We start from the raw sequence: 18,015 nt of genomic DNA on the forward strand, positions 1-18,015 counted from the left end.
CTTGACCTGCTGGTAGAAACTGTCTGCTGTGGCTTTAGGAAAATTTTGAGGATACTGTAATTCCATTCACGTTTGTTGTTCAGCTAAACAAACAGTAAACATGAACACATGAACCTGTTTACTGAGGGTGGTAACGACCATCTTCAGGCAGTGGGAAGTGGATATATCAGGTGGTGGGGGCCGTGGGCGGACCGATGCCGACCGAGGGGTGACCGACTCTCCCACCCTCACCCTCGCTCCTACAGGCTCCAGCACTCCTGTCCCCGGTAACACGCACGGGTCTCATGACCGCGGGACTCCGCCGAACTGGTAAGTTTTCGGCTTCCTCACCTGGTTAATGTGTCCCTGCGAGAAAAGCTGCCGGTGCGATTCCTGCTGAGGAGGAGAAAAAGCTGTTTGAGACGGAAAAGGTGACGTTTCTGTAACTGAGCTGCTGTTAGAAGCGATCGGCCGAAAGTGGAAAACATCTGGAAAACATGACAATTGTCCGGAAACAGGAATTCTCTCTGGGTTTTTTTTTTCCAAAATCGTTTTACACTAAAGTTATATTAACCTTATTAGGAAGTTTCATGTAGTAAAATAAATTATACATTTGTAAGTATTTTTGTTCATTTCTTTCTCCGTAGTTATTTACAGATGAATCCGTTAAATTTAAAAACAATGTATTTTTGTTAATGTAAAGGATGTTTTTTATGGGATATACGGACTTGGTGTACTGGTTAAGAACGGATCCATGCACTGCTTATACTGCTACAGAGGATAAATGGAATGTCTATAGTGATAGACTGGTAATTGAGGGCTAGAGAGCATTATTTGAGAGTTTATATTGGGACAAAGACTAACTGGACTGGTTATACTGGTACACTTAGGACAGACCAGTTATGCAGAAGCGGGGGGGATAAACTGATTACTGGGATATTGACCTGTAGATTCTAGTGTCATATCCTAAAGTCTTATTTAACTAAAGCAAGATTTCCTCCTCTCCCCCCTCATATTTTGAACATGTTTAGTTAATGTTAATGATGCTGCTACCTTGCTCCCTTTTCTCTCTCATCTGGCCTATTCTTCATCATAATAAAGGAATCGTTCTTATGTTCAGGTTGTTCTGTGGAGCTGTTGGAGAGGTTTTCATGGAGAGGGGGCAGCTCAAGGTCAACTTTACAAAGCAAGGTAACACAAGGGGTTTGGAGCATTGGGAGGAACAATTGATATAAATGTGAACACTACTAAAGCGATGTGCTTTAGAAGCTACATGTCCTGACAGTATCTTAATGAGAAGAAGAGGAACTAAAACTGTGTCTTATGACTGTCAGGATAATTAATTCAGGTTGAAGCTAAAAAGCTAAAATGGCATCTAAGTAACACGATAACATGATATCCTCTTTCAAAGGGTAGGTCTGTAGATAGATTACACTTACTGATGCCAGAGTGTTGATTCCTCTTTTATCCCTTTGTTGTAGAATGAAAATAAGATGTATCCTCTACTACATAGATTGAGGCACAGGTGCTTCCTGTTTTCTCTGTCTCTGCTGGCCGTCTGCTTGCTGAAGCTGGTCTACGTCAGGGTGACAGTGCGGGACAACATCTACATTGAGCCCTATGGAATCACCGTGGGCTTATCCAGCATCCACGCTCACAGATATGACGTCAACTGCACCGCCATCTACGAGCTTGACCCTGTGGAGATAGGCAAATCTCTGGAGATAAAGCGGAAAGTCATTGTTAATGTGGACGATGACGCCACCATTGACTTAACCTCAGACTGTCGAACATTTATCAAAACAAGGGGCTACGATGAGGTGCCAGTGCGGGAATCAGAGAGGAGCTTCCCCTTGGCTTATTCTCTTGTGGTGCACAAGAACGCACCCATGGTGGAGCGTATCCTCCATGCCATCTATGCACCTCATAACATTTATTGCATTCACTATGACCACAAGTCCTCTCCAGCATTTATAAAAGCTATTCAGAATTTAGCTCACTGCATTCATAATGTCTTTATCGTATCAAAGTTGGAGTCTGTGGAATATGCTCACATCAGCAGGCTGAATGCTGACCTAAACTGCCTCTCTGACCTGCTGAGGTCAGAGGTCAAGTGGAAGTATGTCATCAACCTGTGTGGCCAGGACTTTCCTCTCAGGACAAACTATGAACTTGTGATGGAGCTAAAACAGCTAAATGGCAGCAACATGTTGGAGACCAGTCAGCCCAGTGAACTGAAGAAGCAACGTTTCCTCTTCCAGCATCAGTTGAAAAATGTGCCTTACGAGTACCATCGTATTCCTGTCAAGACCAAAGTGGCCAAAGATTTGCCCCCTCACGGTATCGAGGTCTTCATGGGCAGTGCATACTTCGTCCTTTCACGGGATTTTGTGACTCACATAAACAACAACCAGCTCGCCAAAGACTTCCTGGCCTGGTCTGCTGACACATACTCACCAGACGAGCACTTCTGGGCTACCCTGGTCAGAGTCCCAGGGGTGCCCGGACACATTCCCAGGTCCGAAGCCGACATTACAGATCTGAAAAGTAAGACACGACTCGTCAAATGGAATTATTTAGAAGGAAACCTCTACCCAGCCTGCACGGGCACCCACATGCGCAGTGTGTGCATCTACGGCGCTGCAGAGCTCCGCTGGCTGCTCAGCTTTGGCCACTGGTTTGCTAACAAATTTGACCCCAAGGTGGACCCGATTCTGATTAAGTGTTTGGAGGAAAAGCTAATGGAAAGACGTCATAATTTGCACACCTTAAACACTAGCGGCTGACTCCGCGTGTACGACCGACCAAACCATTAAACATATCTTCAGAATCAATTTGCCAGTATTGATTTCCATCGTTCTTGACTTTGATTTTACAGTTTTTTTTACTGTTTATTGAGTGAAGGGGTGCCAATGTTTTCCCTTCTTCTCGCATTTTTTCTTTTTCTTTAAAGATTGGGACATGTGTGGGGAAAAATAATTCAAATTAAATGAAATTTCTCAAAGAGTGATGCTTGTTATGATTAACGTAGCTCAGGTAAACATGCGGTACTGTCACCACTAGTCTGTTGGCCTGGGTCATCAGTCAGTTATTTTCTCATTTTTAGCATTTTAAACGTAAGTTTAAAAAATACAGAAAAGTTTTGGCCAATACTCAGAACTTGTTCCCGCAGAGGTAAATCCTCAAACTTCTCATGACTTTGGTAATGCGTTAATCATTAACACATTTGATTTTGACAAAGTCGTGAGAAGTTAATTGTTCATATAAATGTGTTGGAGTGCTGGGAAAGCAGCACAGAACAGTCTCAAACAGCTTGAACAGACTTTGACTGTATGTGTGTTTGTTCCTGTTTTTCATTTGCTGCAAACAGTTGCTGTTTTCTTCAGTTTTATTGATGTGTTGGAAGAACCTCACTTACCACAAACAAAGCAGTGAACTATTCCTTCAAGGCCAAACAGTGACATTTTTCCTGTAAACATGAAATGACTCCTGAAAGGAAAATGTGTTTTTACCAGTCTAATTAGAAGATGATGGGGTATCCATCTAGTTGTTAGTCAAGCGTCTGTTTTGTTCCTCATTCGGTACTTTAATAACCTCTGATTTTTTTCACACATACGACTGGTCACAAGCAAGAAGCTAAAGAAGAGACAGAAGCCTTCATTCGCCACAACTCATCTGGTCAAAACTGCTGAGTCTTCAAACCAGTGGAGGTTTGACTGTTCAAAGAAAAGGCTGGGCAGGACAGAAGAATAAGCAAGTGAGTTGGCTTCAAATGGATTCCAATGGGCTACATTTGGTTTAATGTGGATGCTGCCTTCATGGCAGTCAGTTTGGGTCATTTACAGATAGACTGAAACACGATCTAGCTGTTATCAATAGAAAAGTAACACAACCCGACTATGTTGTGGCAGCGGCAGCAGGTGGTGGCTCCGCAGTCGTAGCTCAGATTTCCGTTTGACTGGCAGGTAAACAGACATCAGCTGTTGCGTCTTACAGGAAGGCTCATAAGGAAAGAGATGCACTGGGGCCACAAACCTTCCCCACAACATCAGTGTTGACCAAAGAGACAAACAGTCCTGTCTTCCAGGAAAGTTAGAAGAGCATAGCAACAGAAATATCTCCTTGAGATGCTTCCTGCCTGTGTCACCAGTCTGAGGCCAGTCTGACGCAGACCTCGATCCGCTGTCAGATGTTTGAGTGGTTTCTTTAGCCTCTTTAAAGTCTCCCTACAGCATCTCAGTGGGATGAGATCTGGTGTTGGAGTCAGGTTTTCCAGGACTCTCCAGCCAGTTCTTGGTGGATTTACAGGTGTGTTTTGGGTTTGCGTTGTTGTGTCGCAGGGTCCCGTCCTGCTTCAGTTCTTATTTTTAACACATGTTCTCACATGTTCCTCAAGCCTTCTGTGACACACAGTAGAACTGGTCAGGTCCTGGTGCAGCAAAGCATCTCCAAACCACAGTGCTTCCTCATCCTCATGTTTCTGTTGGAGAGCAATATTTCCTCCTGTCACTCCTCTCATCAACTTTCAACTTTTTCAGGCTCCTTCTGATTGAAGAGTCACTTTCGTATCAACAGCAAGAATCTTCTGCAAGTCCCCTAATCACATTTTAGAGCTTTTGGAGGCTTCTTTAGCATCTAGAGGTCTGCTCTCAGGGTAAACTTGCTTGGACAGTCAGACATGTTAATGGTTGTTTTTAATGTTCTTTGTTGTTCTTGTTTAATGTTTATTTGACAATAAAAAAAGGCTGATTTAAAATTAATCTGAGATCTTTTTAAATCCCTCGCCCAATTTATAAGATGCTCCAACCTAATTTGTCCTATTTTTTCCTCACTAAAAATTGAATCAAGATTACATTTTACATATGAGTTAAAAGTCTTTGCTTCAGTTTCATTTTTTTAGTCATATAAATCAAATGTCCCAGTTCAGTCATGTTAATATTTAGCATCTATTTGTCCAAATGTTTAAAAAACAGTCTCTCCTAGAGGGTCACTGATAATGTTCACCTAAGTAAGTTAGTCTATATGAGTCAAGTGTTTTTGAGATTACAGCAATAACTACAATAATATCATTATCTAAAGTGCAAACACTCACCAAGTGTCATTAATTGATGAGTTCCATTCAAAGCAAGTTACGTTAGGCTGCATAATGGGAGTCTTATAAGTTCAACACAAGGCGCTTCGTCCATTTATGGGCCTTCATAACGATCAATATGAAAAAGCATATTTGGTGCTATCGTAGTGAACCTGTGTGATAGGGTTCAGTGCTGCTGCAATAACACTAATGGACTTTGTATTGTTTCCACTTCTGCCTTAATGCCTTTTCTAATGTTCCTACTTCTTTCTTCATGAGGACAGCGTCACAATGCTAAGCGACTCGACCACATTCAAGCTTCTTAATGTGTCACTTACATAGAAATGTTTGTGGTTGCGGTTAAAGCAGCTCAGGGCTCACATTAGCTGTCATTGTGGCTCATGGAAGTAGTAAAAGTTTTTCTCTGCTGTTCCTCCACTACACTGGTCTCAATAAGAGGGATTCATGGCTGCTGAACAGTGCGGAGGGTCTGCAGAGATTAGGTGTAATCTGAAGAGCCCCCCCCCCAACCCTGCAGCTCTATCCACAGGTACCATGAACAATAAGCATCATTCTTTCTCTGAGCACTGGTATGTCCAGCAGCTCTTATTTCAGCATCTCCCTCCTATGTGACTTCTTAGAGGACACTTTTTTCGTTTCCATTAGACATCTAGCTGGCATAAATCTGTCACATCAGCTTGCTAGCTCACAAATATATGACTCACAGTAGCACTTTGGCCACTTTAATCAACATCATTTGATGTTGGAAATCATTGCTTATTGTTAAATGCTCTCTGAGGTTACACCCTTGATGTTTTCAAGTAGAATCGTTTCACTGCTTTTTTGTTTCCTGCTGCACCCTGAGAGCTTCTTCATTTTTTTATTCCCATAATTGGCTGAATTGTGACATACTTACCACAGTTGGATCGTAATAAGCAATCATGTGAAGGGCAACAATGTATAATGGACTGGATAGTGTAATAAGAACTGCCATCTTTACAGCACACCAGACCCCCCACTTCGTGAGTGTATATACTGTACATGGTTATGTGGATTTTGTTAACTCTTTTACAGCTTGTTGAAGAACATCCTGATAATGACCACATTGTCTGTGGGTGATCTCTGATTCTCTCCTAATAGAAAGTGTGCTTAATGTGTTGTAAACCTCCACACCAGCCCCTCGGCTCTTCAGCTCTGCCCAGTTCCTGCAACGATGACGCTTCCTGTGTTGATGTTGACGTCCAGGCACACCTCAGTGGAACAAGCCGTCTTTGTGCCTGAAGACTAACTAAAAGATTAACAATTTGTGTGTGTGTGTGCGCGCGCATGCGGGCATGTGTGTGTGTGTGTGTGTGTAGGGGCTTTTGTGTGGATAAATTCCCCGCGTTGCACTTGTGTTTATCAGTATTTTATTTTTATTAGTGGAACTGAGGACAGTTAAAAGATTTACTGGCTCTGTTTTCAGTGTTTACTCAGAGAAATTTTAAAAAAGAAGGATCCAGCCAGAGAAGTAACATGATTCTCTCCAATCTTGGGCTTTTGGCCCTCCTCCTCTCCGCTGTCACAACCCTGAATAGAGTTTAAAAAACTACCCTTGGTGTTTCAAAAATTTGACACAGAAATTGGATGACTTTTTCTGTTATTCACTGGAACATATTCAGTTTCTCAATCATCCTGATGGATGCAGATGATTTTATCAGCATTAAAAAGAGGTTTTATACGAACAAAGTTCTTCTGCGAAGCGTGGCTCTGGTAGCATAAAGGGAGCCTTGTCTGCGAAGGCAGCTACTGTGTACAACTAACACCTCACCACTGAGGTAATTGCCTGGAATGAGTGAGTCCACTATATGTGATAACTTGTCTCACATCCTCCTCTCTGGGCTACTTACAAGAGACTCATTATAAACCTTCCTTAAAAAGTCTCCTGTTTTTATTGGAGGCTTCAGAGGGATTATAGATTATAAATATGAAGCTTCTGAAGCCTCATGGATTAAATCTTTTTGATGTTAGTCAAACTATTAACTTCATGACTTCAGCTCAACTAAGGGCAGTCATTTACAGTAGCAGGCTGATTTTTCTGCAGTCAGTGGATTTAACTTGTAATAAATCTGTAGAAATGTGTTTGGTTTTTGTGCACAAACCACAATAATCTACACAGCTGATTCACACACAGTCTGTTTGGTCTCATCCATAAAGTGTCCAGAAATTTTTCTCATGATGACCGAAGGCTCTGGGTTTTCCTTCTCTTCCAGGTTTGACCAACTAACTGCCAAGTCACAGTGGGTGCTGGGCACCTTGGGCCAAAGCCTTCTTTGCCAACCTCCAGACCGGTTTTGGACACATTTTGGAATTTGGGAGTTGGCAGTGGAGATGCCCCTGGAGCAGGGCTGGTTCCACTTGTACCGAGGGGAAAATTCCATCTTGATTGGGTGCCCATGACTCCTGGTGGAGTGTGGAGGTCCGTGCTCTGGGGTACCCACACAAAGTGTCCATTTAAGATCAAATTGGCTATGGTCCAGGTATGCGTGGGCTTGTGTACGTAGGCCTGCATGAAAAGTAAGTGTGTGTTTGTGTGATGGGGATGATCATGCTGCGTGAGGGTATATTTGCGAGTGTCTTGTGAATGAGTGTGATTATAAGTGTGGACGACTTGGCTCTAGCATTGCCACCCCTTCAAATTGTGCGAATAGTGTGTTGTGTCTTACGGGGCAGGTCCTGGTGGCCTCCTGGGGGCTGTGGTCTGTGGGTGCTTTGGTCACTCTGATGTATGGTGGGCCCTGGGGTGGAGGTCGCCTGGTGTCCTTTGCTGTTCTGCCCTGGGTTTGGGATTGTGGTTGTCAACAGACTGGTTGGCCCTTACATGTCTGTTCTGCCCGGCAGGGGTCATTGGGTTCTCTATCTCTCTGTGCTGCTTGGGGCCAGCTGCCTGGGTGGGGCTACAGTGTCCCGGTATTACTAATCAGTACAGCAAACTTGACATACACACATTACACGGACGTACACACACCGTATCTCTATAGCTACAGATCTGCATCAAACATAAGCAATCGTAGAGACAACCTTTGGCTGCAGTTTCACACTTGTGAAAGGTTCATTGGGTGGTTAGAAGGCTAATTGAGTCGTTTGTGGTTGCTTGTTTTCAGTGTTGCTGTCGTCTGAACTTGTTTATTATCACCATCGTGTGCTGTTAAAGGATGTTCAAGTATCAGTGTAGAAGATTTGAATACACATGTTTGTGGGTCCATAGCGGCAGATGTATGTGTGGGAAGTTGGCTTTTGACTGGTTTCAAAGTCAGTTCTTTTTGCATTGTTGCCTTTTCTTAAATTTCTCTTCTCTCTCGGCTTGTCTGGAGTTGTGTTTCTTAATACTTTTGTGTCTTCATCCTTTGAAACTGATTGTAAGTTTACTTTTAGCAGATCAAGATACATTTGAATAGTAAGATGGTTGCATCATTTGTATATTTTTTTAGACAGCACTTGTGTCCATTCTGCTCCTGGATGTTATTCTTTCCCACGAAGGTGCTCCTGGAAGGATGCTCTGATAAACTGTTTGATCAACAGCTGGTTCCAAACTCGGTTTGTAGAAAATCTCATGAGACAGATTAGAAATCCGTGAGACACAGTATATTGGACACATCCCATCATGCATTCCCACTGGATATAAGCGGTGTGTACTGCCATCTACTGGTGGGCCGCAGTATATATAAACAATTCTAACATGCATTTTAAATCATTGAAATGGCAAATTAGGATTAAAGCTGCATTAAATTCCACTCTCATTTTTATGTATTTTCTGTTCCGTTTATTGCAGGCCACACGTACTGTCGCACTACTGATTGATGTCATCAGTGCAGCATGTTCCAGGCTTTTGAAAAATGGAAGGAAATGATGTATTTTCATGTTTTACTGCCAATGCCAGCACGGCTCAGGAGACACGGACCAAGAGACAACAAATCAATGACTGTGATTAAAACTTGACTAATCATCAAAGGTCATCCTGTCACTTCTGGCCATCTACTAACCCGCTGGAAACAATGACTCACATGGAAACGTTACTCAGCTGGAAAATAAATCAGCTGATGTTGAAGACTGGCAATAATTATGGTGGTTTAAAATAGTTGTAATTTACGATACTGCGAAGTTAGTGATTACTTTGGTGGTCCCTCTCGCCAATTTCCTCCTACCCTCAAATAAAGTGGGGGTGAGAGGTGTGTGTCCTGTGCTGGACTGGTAACCAGTGCTGCTATATCCCAGCATGCAGCACTGGTCACTGGAGTGAGATCCGAGAATTGCATTGTGACTTTAACTGGACTGCAGAATACAGAGGAAGAGTCATTACCAATATCATGACAAAGCTAGTAGGAAGCGTAAATGCACACGTTTCAGTGAAGTGTGAAGGTGAAGGCGTCGCAGGTCACAGTTACACCTGTGAACAGACACCACTGTTGCGCTGTGGTCGTTGCAGAGAAAGAGCTCGAGTGGACAGCGCCACCTACCTGGACTTCAGGGATGTTACAACGAAAACAAAAGGTTTAACGTGTTGTTGATGAGATCTGGTGTGTTTAACGTTATAATCAACTGTGTTTACCATGTATCATGTATGGCGACATACATGGAATTTGACTCTGACGCAACATGTATCCCAATACACAGGACAACAAATAGCAATTTGTATTACATATTTGCATAAGTGCAGCCATGCCTAAATATTCTGTACAGATCTGTTGTTGATCTTTGTATCACAAAATGTTAAAGATGAGGTCACAATAAAGCTCATTTTTAAATTAATGACTTGGAGAGATGTCTCTCCTGATTGAGCATAATTTTCTGACATCTGATGGGTGAAATAGAAAACACTGATTATATCTTAAAGTGATGAATGATAGAAGTGGAAAAAACAGGTGTAAGTGCCAAATGGCTGAACAAATAGGTCGGGATATCTCCAAGACTGCAGCGGCTGTTCCCAGTCTGGTCAGAATCTATTAAAAGTGATCAAGGAAGAACATCTGATCCAGCGATCGAGCTAGCTTAAATTGTTCACAAAGGTAATGCAGGCTCTGATGTCTGAACAAACACTCATCACAGTTTGATGCACATGTGTCTGCAGACCGGTCAGGGGGCTTCTGCTGATCACCAACAATGGGAATGTTAGGATCACACCTGCACCACAGAGGAATGGAAGCACGTGGCCTATCTTGATAAAGCACACGTCACGCGGTTAGCGGGGTGCATGAGCGTCACTTAGAGCACCAGATGCTCTATGGGAAGGAGACCTGCCAGGGGAGTCATTGTGATTCTTTGGACAATGTTCTGCTGGGAAACCTTGTGTCCTGCCACCCGTGGGGATGTGCGTTGACTCCTACCATGTGCCCTGATAGTCATAGTCTCTCTTGGCAGAAAAATGCAGCCTGACACATCAATCAATCAATCAATCAATCAATCAATCAACCAATCAATCAATCAATCAATCAATCAATCAATCAATCAATCAATCAATCAATCTTTATTTATATAGAGTCATTTACAATCAAACTTGTTTCTAGGCACTTTACAGAATCCCAGGGCCTGACCCCTTGCTAACATCTGCCAGGAGATCCACTGGGAACTTCATCTCTGAGAGAACTGAGAGCAGGAAGAAACAGGAAGAAACCTTGAGCAGGACCAGGCTCATGTAGGAGGACCCTCCTGCTGATGGGGGTAGAGAGAGGAGAAGGGGGGAGAACAGGTAGAGGATAGAATAGGTAGGAGAGGAGAGGAGAGGAGAGGAGAGGAGAGGAGAGGAGAGGAGAGGAGAGGAGAGGAGAGGAGAGGAGAGGAGAGGAGAGGAGAGGAGAGGAGAGGAGAGGAAACCATGACCCAGTGGGGTGACAGAAGTCTTTCAGGTGATCATGTTTCTGGACCCCGGCAGCCTAGACAACCCCCTAAGTATGATAATTTGTCTGTCTATGATAGTAACTGGGACTACAGAATTAGTGATAATAAGCTCTTTCAAAGAGGTAGGTTTTAAGTCTAATCTTAAAAGTAGAGATGGAGTCAGCCTCCCGTACCTGGACAGGGAGCTGGTTCCACAGCAGGGGGGCCTGATAGCTAAATGTTCGGCCCCCCATTCTACCCCTAGAGACTCTGGGGACCACAGGTAGACCAGCATTCTGAGAGCGGAGCGGTCTATTGGGCTGGTAAGGTGTTACTAGTTCCTTCAGTTAGGATGGAGCTAGGCCTCTGAGGACCTTGTAGGTCAGAAGAAGGATTTTAAAAATTATTCTAAATTTAACAGGCAGCCAATGAAGAGACACCATTACAGCAGTTATGTGATCTCATGCCAAAAATGGTTCAGGAAAGGTTTGAAAAAAAGTTAGAGATGTTGACTGGGCCTCATGTCCCAGATCTTAGTCCAATCGAACATCTGTGGGATGTTCTGGACAAACCAGTCAGATCCAGTAAATCTCCAGCTCAAATTTTACTGGATTGAAAGGATCTACCGCTGTTGTCTTTGAGCCAGATCCCACTTCACACTTTCAGGGGTCTGGAGGAGTGCACGAGCAGATGGGTCAGGATGGGTTAGGGTTATATCTGATGTCAACTCTGACCACAATGTATTGTTCCCACCATGATTTGGACAAATTTTAGTGGATTGTAAATCAACTAACTTTAAATCAACTTCAACACTGGACTCTGATGTTGTTCTGATATGTCAGACCTCCCATAAAGAAATCTAGAATAAGAGTATTTGAATTGTCCAGTATGACATTCTCATGTATCTGTATTTATGGAATATTTCTATGAGGAATGAAGAATTTATAGATCTGGACAGTGAGGGACCAAACAGCATCCTCAGGACAGGCTTCAGTTGTCCATCTCTATGTCAAAGGCGAGGGACACTCATTTGAAGACACTAATGTTTATGTTTTGGCCAGAGAATTAAGATGGTTTGAAAGAGGGGTGAAAGAAGGCATCTTTGTAATCAATACAGACCTTCGCTGAACAGAAGAAAGCTGTTTACAATGATGTCCTGGGATCCCCAGAAAGTTTCTCAATCATCCACGGCCATCAGTACATAAGGATTGAGAGGTCCTCACCTCTTAATTAAGGCTGATGACCACCAACACACTAATGATAGTGTTCACACAAGTCCAGGTGATTTTTTCTTTTACCTGAATGACTGAGAACAGTCGCCAACATATTGCTTTAAAGGTTCTGTGACAATCTCAAACAAGGTACTCTAAGGGATTTGTGGACAACACTATAAGTGTTATAAATGAGATTAGAAATTATAAATCTTAGACTTCATCCAACATCTGTTGCTGATCTAACTCCTGCCTTTGTTAACTTTACATTTGGGCTGACTGGCTGTCAGAAGACGGTGCCACCATCGCTCAGCTGCAGCTGCAGCAGGAGTTCAACTCCCAACATCGTCATCTCTGTCATAATAAATAAATAAATTTTACTCAAAGGAGCAGATTTTATACTCATTACTCACAAATCATTTTACTTAAAACGTATTCATAATTCTTTAGAAAATCTAATATTTCTAGTTTGTTTTGTTCTGTCTGATATATACCGAAGTTTAACATTTTTCAACTCTCGATTTCAAAGTTCTTCAGTCTGACACTGTTTGAAATACTTGGGTTACATTTTATTTTACACCTCACACGCGGGGCATTTGTGATTTTGCTTTTAGACCAGCTTAAACAGGAGTTATGTAAGTGCAGTTGCGCATGATTGGTACCGAGCGCGGAGCATGCGCACAGAGACGCACCTAACAACATCTGAAACTTGCTCGCATGTTGAAACCATTTAAATAGATTCGTTTTCCAGCCACCGACAGCTTCTGCGGAGACTGGAGGTAAGTCTGGATACCTTTGTATTGATGCCGCTTGCGTGCGTCTTCGTGTATGAATGCGTCATGTTCTGCCTGCGCGCTTATGGAGTTAAGAGGCTCAAAACGAGGGCGCATCTGCTGGAGCGGAAAGCTGGCGCGTATTAAATGTAGAATATCTAGATTTTGAGGAAGAATCTGGTGTGTGAACACGGACAAACCCGTCAGATCTCTGATGGTGTTGGCTGGAACCGAGGCGCTCTGTGATAACTGTTGTTCTGGTTTATTGGGTACACGGTGTTCTGTTTTAGGTACCTACCGTTTTAACTCATCCAGTGTTAATAATATGGTTACAAAGATCTCAGGATTTCTTTATCTTTTTGGTTTTCTTCGTAAATTGAAAAATTCAAAACTTCAAACATTTCTCAGTGTGTTAATTTTAAACTTTTAAGCATTTACGATCAAGTTTGCCTTGATCATAAATGTGTCAGTATTGTGACGTTTGCATAAAGTTGTTTTGTTTGTGTTGCTGTTGTTGCTGCAGGGCTTCCCCTCCCACACACACGCGCACACACACACCCTCTGTCTCATTAACTACCGACTTTAGAACGCGTTGTTCTCTGAGTTTATCACTGTTGTGTCTTTCTGCGTGTTAATCCAAGGAAAAGTGCAAAGTCAGCAGACGCACAATGAAGTGCGTGCCTCTAAAGTGCGTGCGTTTTCCCATTTAACTTGACGTCGATTTCTCCATAGTTACCAAAAGCAGTAGATTCGCGATGCAGCTCAGTTAGAACATCATGATCTTCCATTCTGCTGTTCCTCCAGATAAAACCTTCACAACCTTCCTCGGATTTACCTCAAAATGCTGGTGACAGTTACTGCAGAAAGATATTTGATTTTTAGTTAATTTATGCCACATGGGTGCATTTATAGTTGTATATATAGTTGTATTAATTACATTTGCCAAGGAGGTTTTTGTTCGTTTTTTGTTTTTGTTTTTTTGTTTTTTTTTTACATTTACTACGTCTTTGACTACGTCTTTAACTTTTACTTGTGTTTGAGTTGAGATATTTTTGCCAGCAGTTGTTTCAAAAGTTGAATGTTGTTAAACTGCGACCAGTATGTTAAAGGCCAAAATGGTCAGCTTGTCCTGTTAATTGTGGAATCCTCTCTGTAAATGGTGTAAAAGAGGGTCACAGAGAGCAGCACTCACCATCATGAGGAAGATTGTTGACTGAGTCACATCACAGAAAAATCATCATAACAACACTCAAATGTAGGCCTGCCTTTATTACAGCTATGTGCTCTGGCTGAAGTAACTGAAGCTAGCATGTGGACTAATTTAGTATTTGAACTCCTGCTGCACATTCCATCTCACATCAGACCGTTGACACCTTTCTCACATGCACAAATTTGTGCATCTATTCCAGCTGCAAAGAAACGACAGTCCAATATGACCTCTAATCACCAAAAAGAGAACTTCCTTTAACCATTTGTCAAATTAAAAATTATTAAAAAAAAATACCCACATTATAGCTGGGAGTCCCTTTGTTTGTTATTTTTAACTGGAGAACATGGGCCTGTTTTTTATCAGAGCCATGAATGCATCTGCAAACACACACACACGCGCGCACGCATGCACACATGCACACACATATGGCCAGCCATGCCAGGTCTGTTTTCGCTCTCACACAATAGACAGAAGAGACTTTCTGCTCCACTGGTGATGTCCAGTGACAGTGTGCTGGTGGTTGCCAGTCAGAGGTTTGCCGGGACCGGGGCCATCACACAGTACCTAAACTGGACGTTTGTGCTCGTGTTGTCCCCTTGTTTCGCTCAGGTAACTGTGACCCAGAAAACTGTGACCCTTGGCAACAACAGGGGATTCAAACCCTACCTGTCTGCCCGTTGAACTTAGAAGTGTGACAACCTGTCCTGAGAGCAGCGGCAGGTTAAACGAGGGGAATCGTGATTAAACACGTGCACTGGAATCCGCTGATTATTGTGGATTATGGAAACCAGTAATCAGTTCTATGACCAAGCGTAGAATCGCTTATTGATGGACGCGAGGTATTCAAGGTCCATGCCTGGGGGGACTGTTAGAACTTTCTGCTCGAGTGGTCATGGCAGCATGTTGTTGAGAGATGGGGGATGTTACACTGGGATTCATAATATATTGGGAAAGATGTTCCTGTAAACGGCAGGCTTTACTGGCATTGGGTCACACATGCATATTCACACTTGTGAAATTGAACGAGTTAGGAACGAGAACAGACTTGTTTCAAATTTATCGTAAATGGGTCGGGCAGAACATTCACGGAATCAAAGGAAAGGAGAGGAGAGGAGAGGATGGGCACAGAGCACAGAAACACACACAAAAATACACTATTTATACACTGGGTCAGCGGGGCCGGAGGTCATCATGCAGCTCTGAAGGCGGCGATACCTGTAAATGAATAGTGGGGGGGGGGGGAGCAGAAAAACTACACAAGAATCAGCATAACTAGTCTGCTTGATGAGGAGGAGGAAAGGAGAGGAGAGGAGAGGAAACCATGACCCAGTGGAGTGACAGAGGCCTGTCAGGTGATCATGTTTCCGGACCCCGGCAGCCTTGGCCTATAATAGCACAGCTAAGATGTTAACCTAATGATTAGACGACCCCCTAAGTATGAGAATTTGTCTGTCTATAATAGTAACTGGAACTACAGAATTAGTAACAATAAACTTTTTCAAAGAGGTAGGTTTTAAGTCGGATCTTAAAAGTAGCGATGGAGTCAGCCTCCCGTACCTGGACAGGGAGCTGTTTCCATAGCAGGCGGGCCTGGTAGCTAAATGCTCGGCCCCCCGTTCTACTCCTAGAAACTCTGGGAACCACAAGTAGATCAGCATTCTGAGAGCGGAGCGGTCTATTGGGCTGGTAAGGTATCACTAGCTCCTCCAGGTAGGATGGAGCTAGGCCTTTGAGGACCTTGTAGGTCAAAAGAAGGGTTTTAAAAATTATTCTAAATTTAACAGGCAGCCAATGAAGAGACGCTATTACAGGAGTTACAGAACTCTGGCTGCAGCATTTTGAATCAGCTGGAGGCTTCTTAAAGAGTTGTTTGGACAACATGATAATAAAGAATTACTACAGCCTAGAAGTAACGAAAGCATGAATTAACTTTTCAGCATCATGCTACGTCAGTAGTTTCCTGATCTTTGTGATGTTCCTCAGGTGAAAAAAGGCACTTCTATAGACTTATTTAATGTGTGAGTTGAAGGAGAGTTTTTGATCAAAAGTTACTCCTAGATTCCTCACAGAGAGACTAGATGTTAATGAGACACCATCTAGAGTGATCATATGATCTAATCTATCCCTGAGAGGTTCAGGACCAAACACCATGACCTCAGTTTTTCCTGAGTTAGGGAGGAGGAAATTTGAAGACATCCAGGACTTTATGTCTTTAAGACAGGTCTGGAGCTTCACTAACTTCTCTGTCTCCTCTGGTTTCATGGATAATTAAAGCTGAGTGTCATCAGCATAACAATGAAAATTTACCCCATGCTGCCGAATAATGTTCCCTAAGGGAAGCATGTACAAGGTGAAGAGGATTGGTCCAAGTACAGAACCTTGAGGAACTCCATGGCTAACCCTACTGTATGAGGAGGGAACACCATGGACATGAGCAAACTGGTATCTATCAGATAAATATGATCTAAACCAGTCTAGTGCTGTCCCTTTAATGCCAATCACATGTTCCAGTCTAACAGGATGCTGTGATCAACTGTATCAAAAGCAGCCCTGAGATCCAGCAGAATCAGCATAGAGACTAGTCCATGATCTGAAGCTATAAGATCATTAGTAACTTTAAGAAGTGCTGTTTCTGTGCTGTGATGAGCTCTAAAGCCTGACTGAAACATCTCAAACAGGCTGTTCCTCTGCAGGTGGTCCAGTAACTGAGTCACCACCACCTTCTAAAGAACTTTAGAGATAAAAGGAAGGTTGGATATTGGCCTATAATTTGCTCATACATCAGGATCTAGTGATGTTTTTTTAAGCAACGGCTTAATCACTGCCACCTTGTAGGACCGGGGAACATAACCTGTCACTAAAGAACCATTGATCTGGTCCAGGATAGAACTGCCTATCAATGGTAAAACATCCTTCAACAGGTGTGTTGGGATGGGATCTAAAAGACACGTGGTGGTCTTGGATTTCTGAATTAGCGATGACGCCTCAGAAAAATATATAGGGGTGAAGGAGTTTAAGGGCTCGTTGGAGAACCTGTATGTTCCCACAGTCAGCACATCTGGTGATTGTCCAGTTGTTGGGATGGCCTGGTTGGCTTTCTCTCTGATAGCTAGAACTTTATCAGTGAAGAAGCTCATGAAGTCTTCACCACTAAGGGAAGAAGGGATACGTGGATCTAAAACACTGTGACTCTTGGTAAATTTGGCCACAGTGCTGAAAAGAAACCTGGGGTTGTTCTTATTTTCCTCAATTAAAGAAGAAAAATAAGCTGTTCTAGCCTTGCGGAGGGCCTTTTTGTAAACTAATAGACAGTCTTTCCAGGCTACATGATAGCTGTCTATTTTACAAGAATCATTGAAACTTCACGATAGTGTAATTGTGGGTGTCACAAGCATGCACAAGCATGCACATATTTCAAAATATGGGGTGGTAGTTTGATTCATGGCTTATGGTGCCATGCATGTATTTCCGTCACAATCCACGAGCGGAGATGGCAGGAAGCCCCTTAAATTACCACGTATATAGAAAAGGGGCGTGTTCATGTGTAGAAACTAACCCAGGACTTCCTCTTTCGAATTCAGGTACAGCCAGCTATTGTTTGCTCCCAACGTGAAGCTCCTGAAACTGACATTAGCTTTAACTCTCCAGTAGTGGCCTGAAGCCATGGATGGGTGTCTGCGGGGGATGGGAAAGTAGTCAAGCTGGTTTATTTTGTGTTTTTTGTGTTACTGGGTGGAGGAACAGCCTATTTACAGCAAAAGGACATTACAGATGTGTGAGCGGTCCGTCTGAACTGACCTGCCTCGCTCTAATGTGAATTGAAACCTAGACAAGGGTTTTTTCGATCATGCTGTAAATACCAACATGCTAATCCCAACCTGTGTTTGCTGTCCAACGTATTTCATAACAACAAACATT

General features: G+C 42.9%; 1 protein-coding gene across 6 annotated transcripts; it reads left to right on the plus strand.

The window, feature by feature from the left end:
- Nucleotides 1–141: 141 nt before the first annotated feature.
- Nucleotides 142–9,804, plus strand: gcnt4a (glucosaminyl (N-acetyl) transferase 4a). Of its 6 annotated transcripts, XR_003886660.1 has the most exons (6): nt 142–309; nt 1,100–1,170; nt 1,461–2,526; nt 3,613–3,736; nt 7,303–7,508; nt 8,862–9,804. XR_003886660.1 is itself a non-coding variant. In XM_029829888.1 (4 exons), exons 1-4 carry the CDS (start codon nt 285–287, stop codon nt 3,617–3,619), a joined length of 1,173 nt encoding a protein of 390 aa, XP_029685748.1. In that variant the 5' UTR covers nt 142–284; the 3' UTR covers nt 3,620–4,719. The 6 variants fall into 6 exon arrangements, 3 of the variants coding, with proteins under 3 accessions (XP_029685748.1, XP_029685747.1, XP_011613544.1); XR_003886661.1 differs by lacking the exon at nt 7,303–7,508; XR_003886659.1 differs by lacking the exons at nt 7,303–7,508; nt 8,862–9,804 and adding an exon at nt 4,518–4,719.
- The last annotated feature ends 8,211 nt before the right edge of the window (nt 9,805–18,015 follow it).

The sequence above is a fragment of the Takifugu rubripes genome, chromosome 21, assembly GCF_901000725.2.
Source record: "Takifugu rubripes chromosome 21, fTakRub1.2, whole genome shotgun sequence".
Lineage (NCBI taxonomy): Eukaryota > Metazoa > Chordata > Actinopteri > Tetraodontiformes > Tetraodontidae > Takifugu > Takifugu rubripes.

What these genes read in the sequence shown, in the direction of transcription:
- gcnt4a (XM_011615242.2), top strand. Translation starts at nt 285, where the DNA reads ATGACCGCGGGACTCCGCCGAACTG. An exon ending in CGCGGGACTCCGCCGAACTG is followed by an intron (nt 310 to 1,099) that starts GTAAGTTTTCGG and finishes TCTTATGTTCAG; the next exon opens with GTTGTTCTGTGGAGCTGTTG. An exon ending in GGTCAACTTTACAAAGCAAG is followed by an intron (nt 1,171 to 1,460) that starts GTAACACAAGGG and finishes CCTTTGTTGTAG; the next exon opens with AATGAAAATAAGATGTATCC.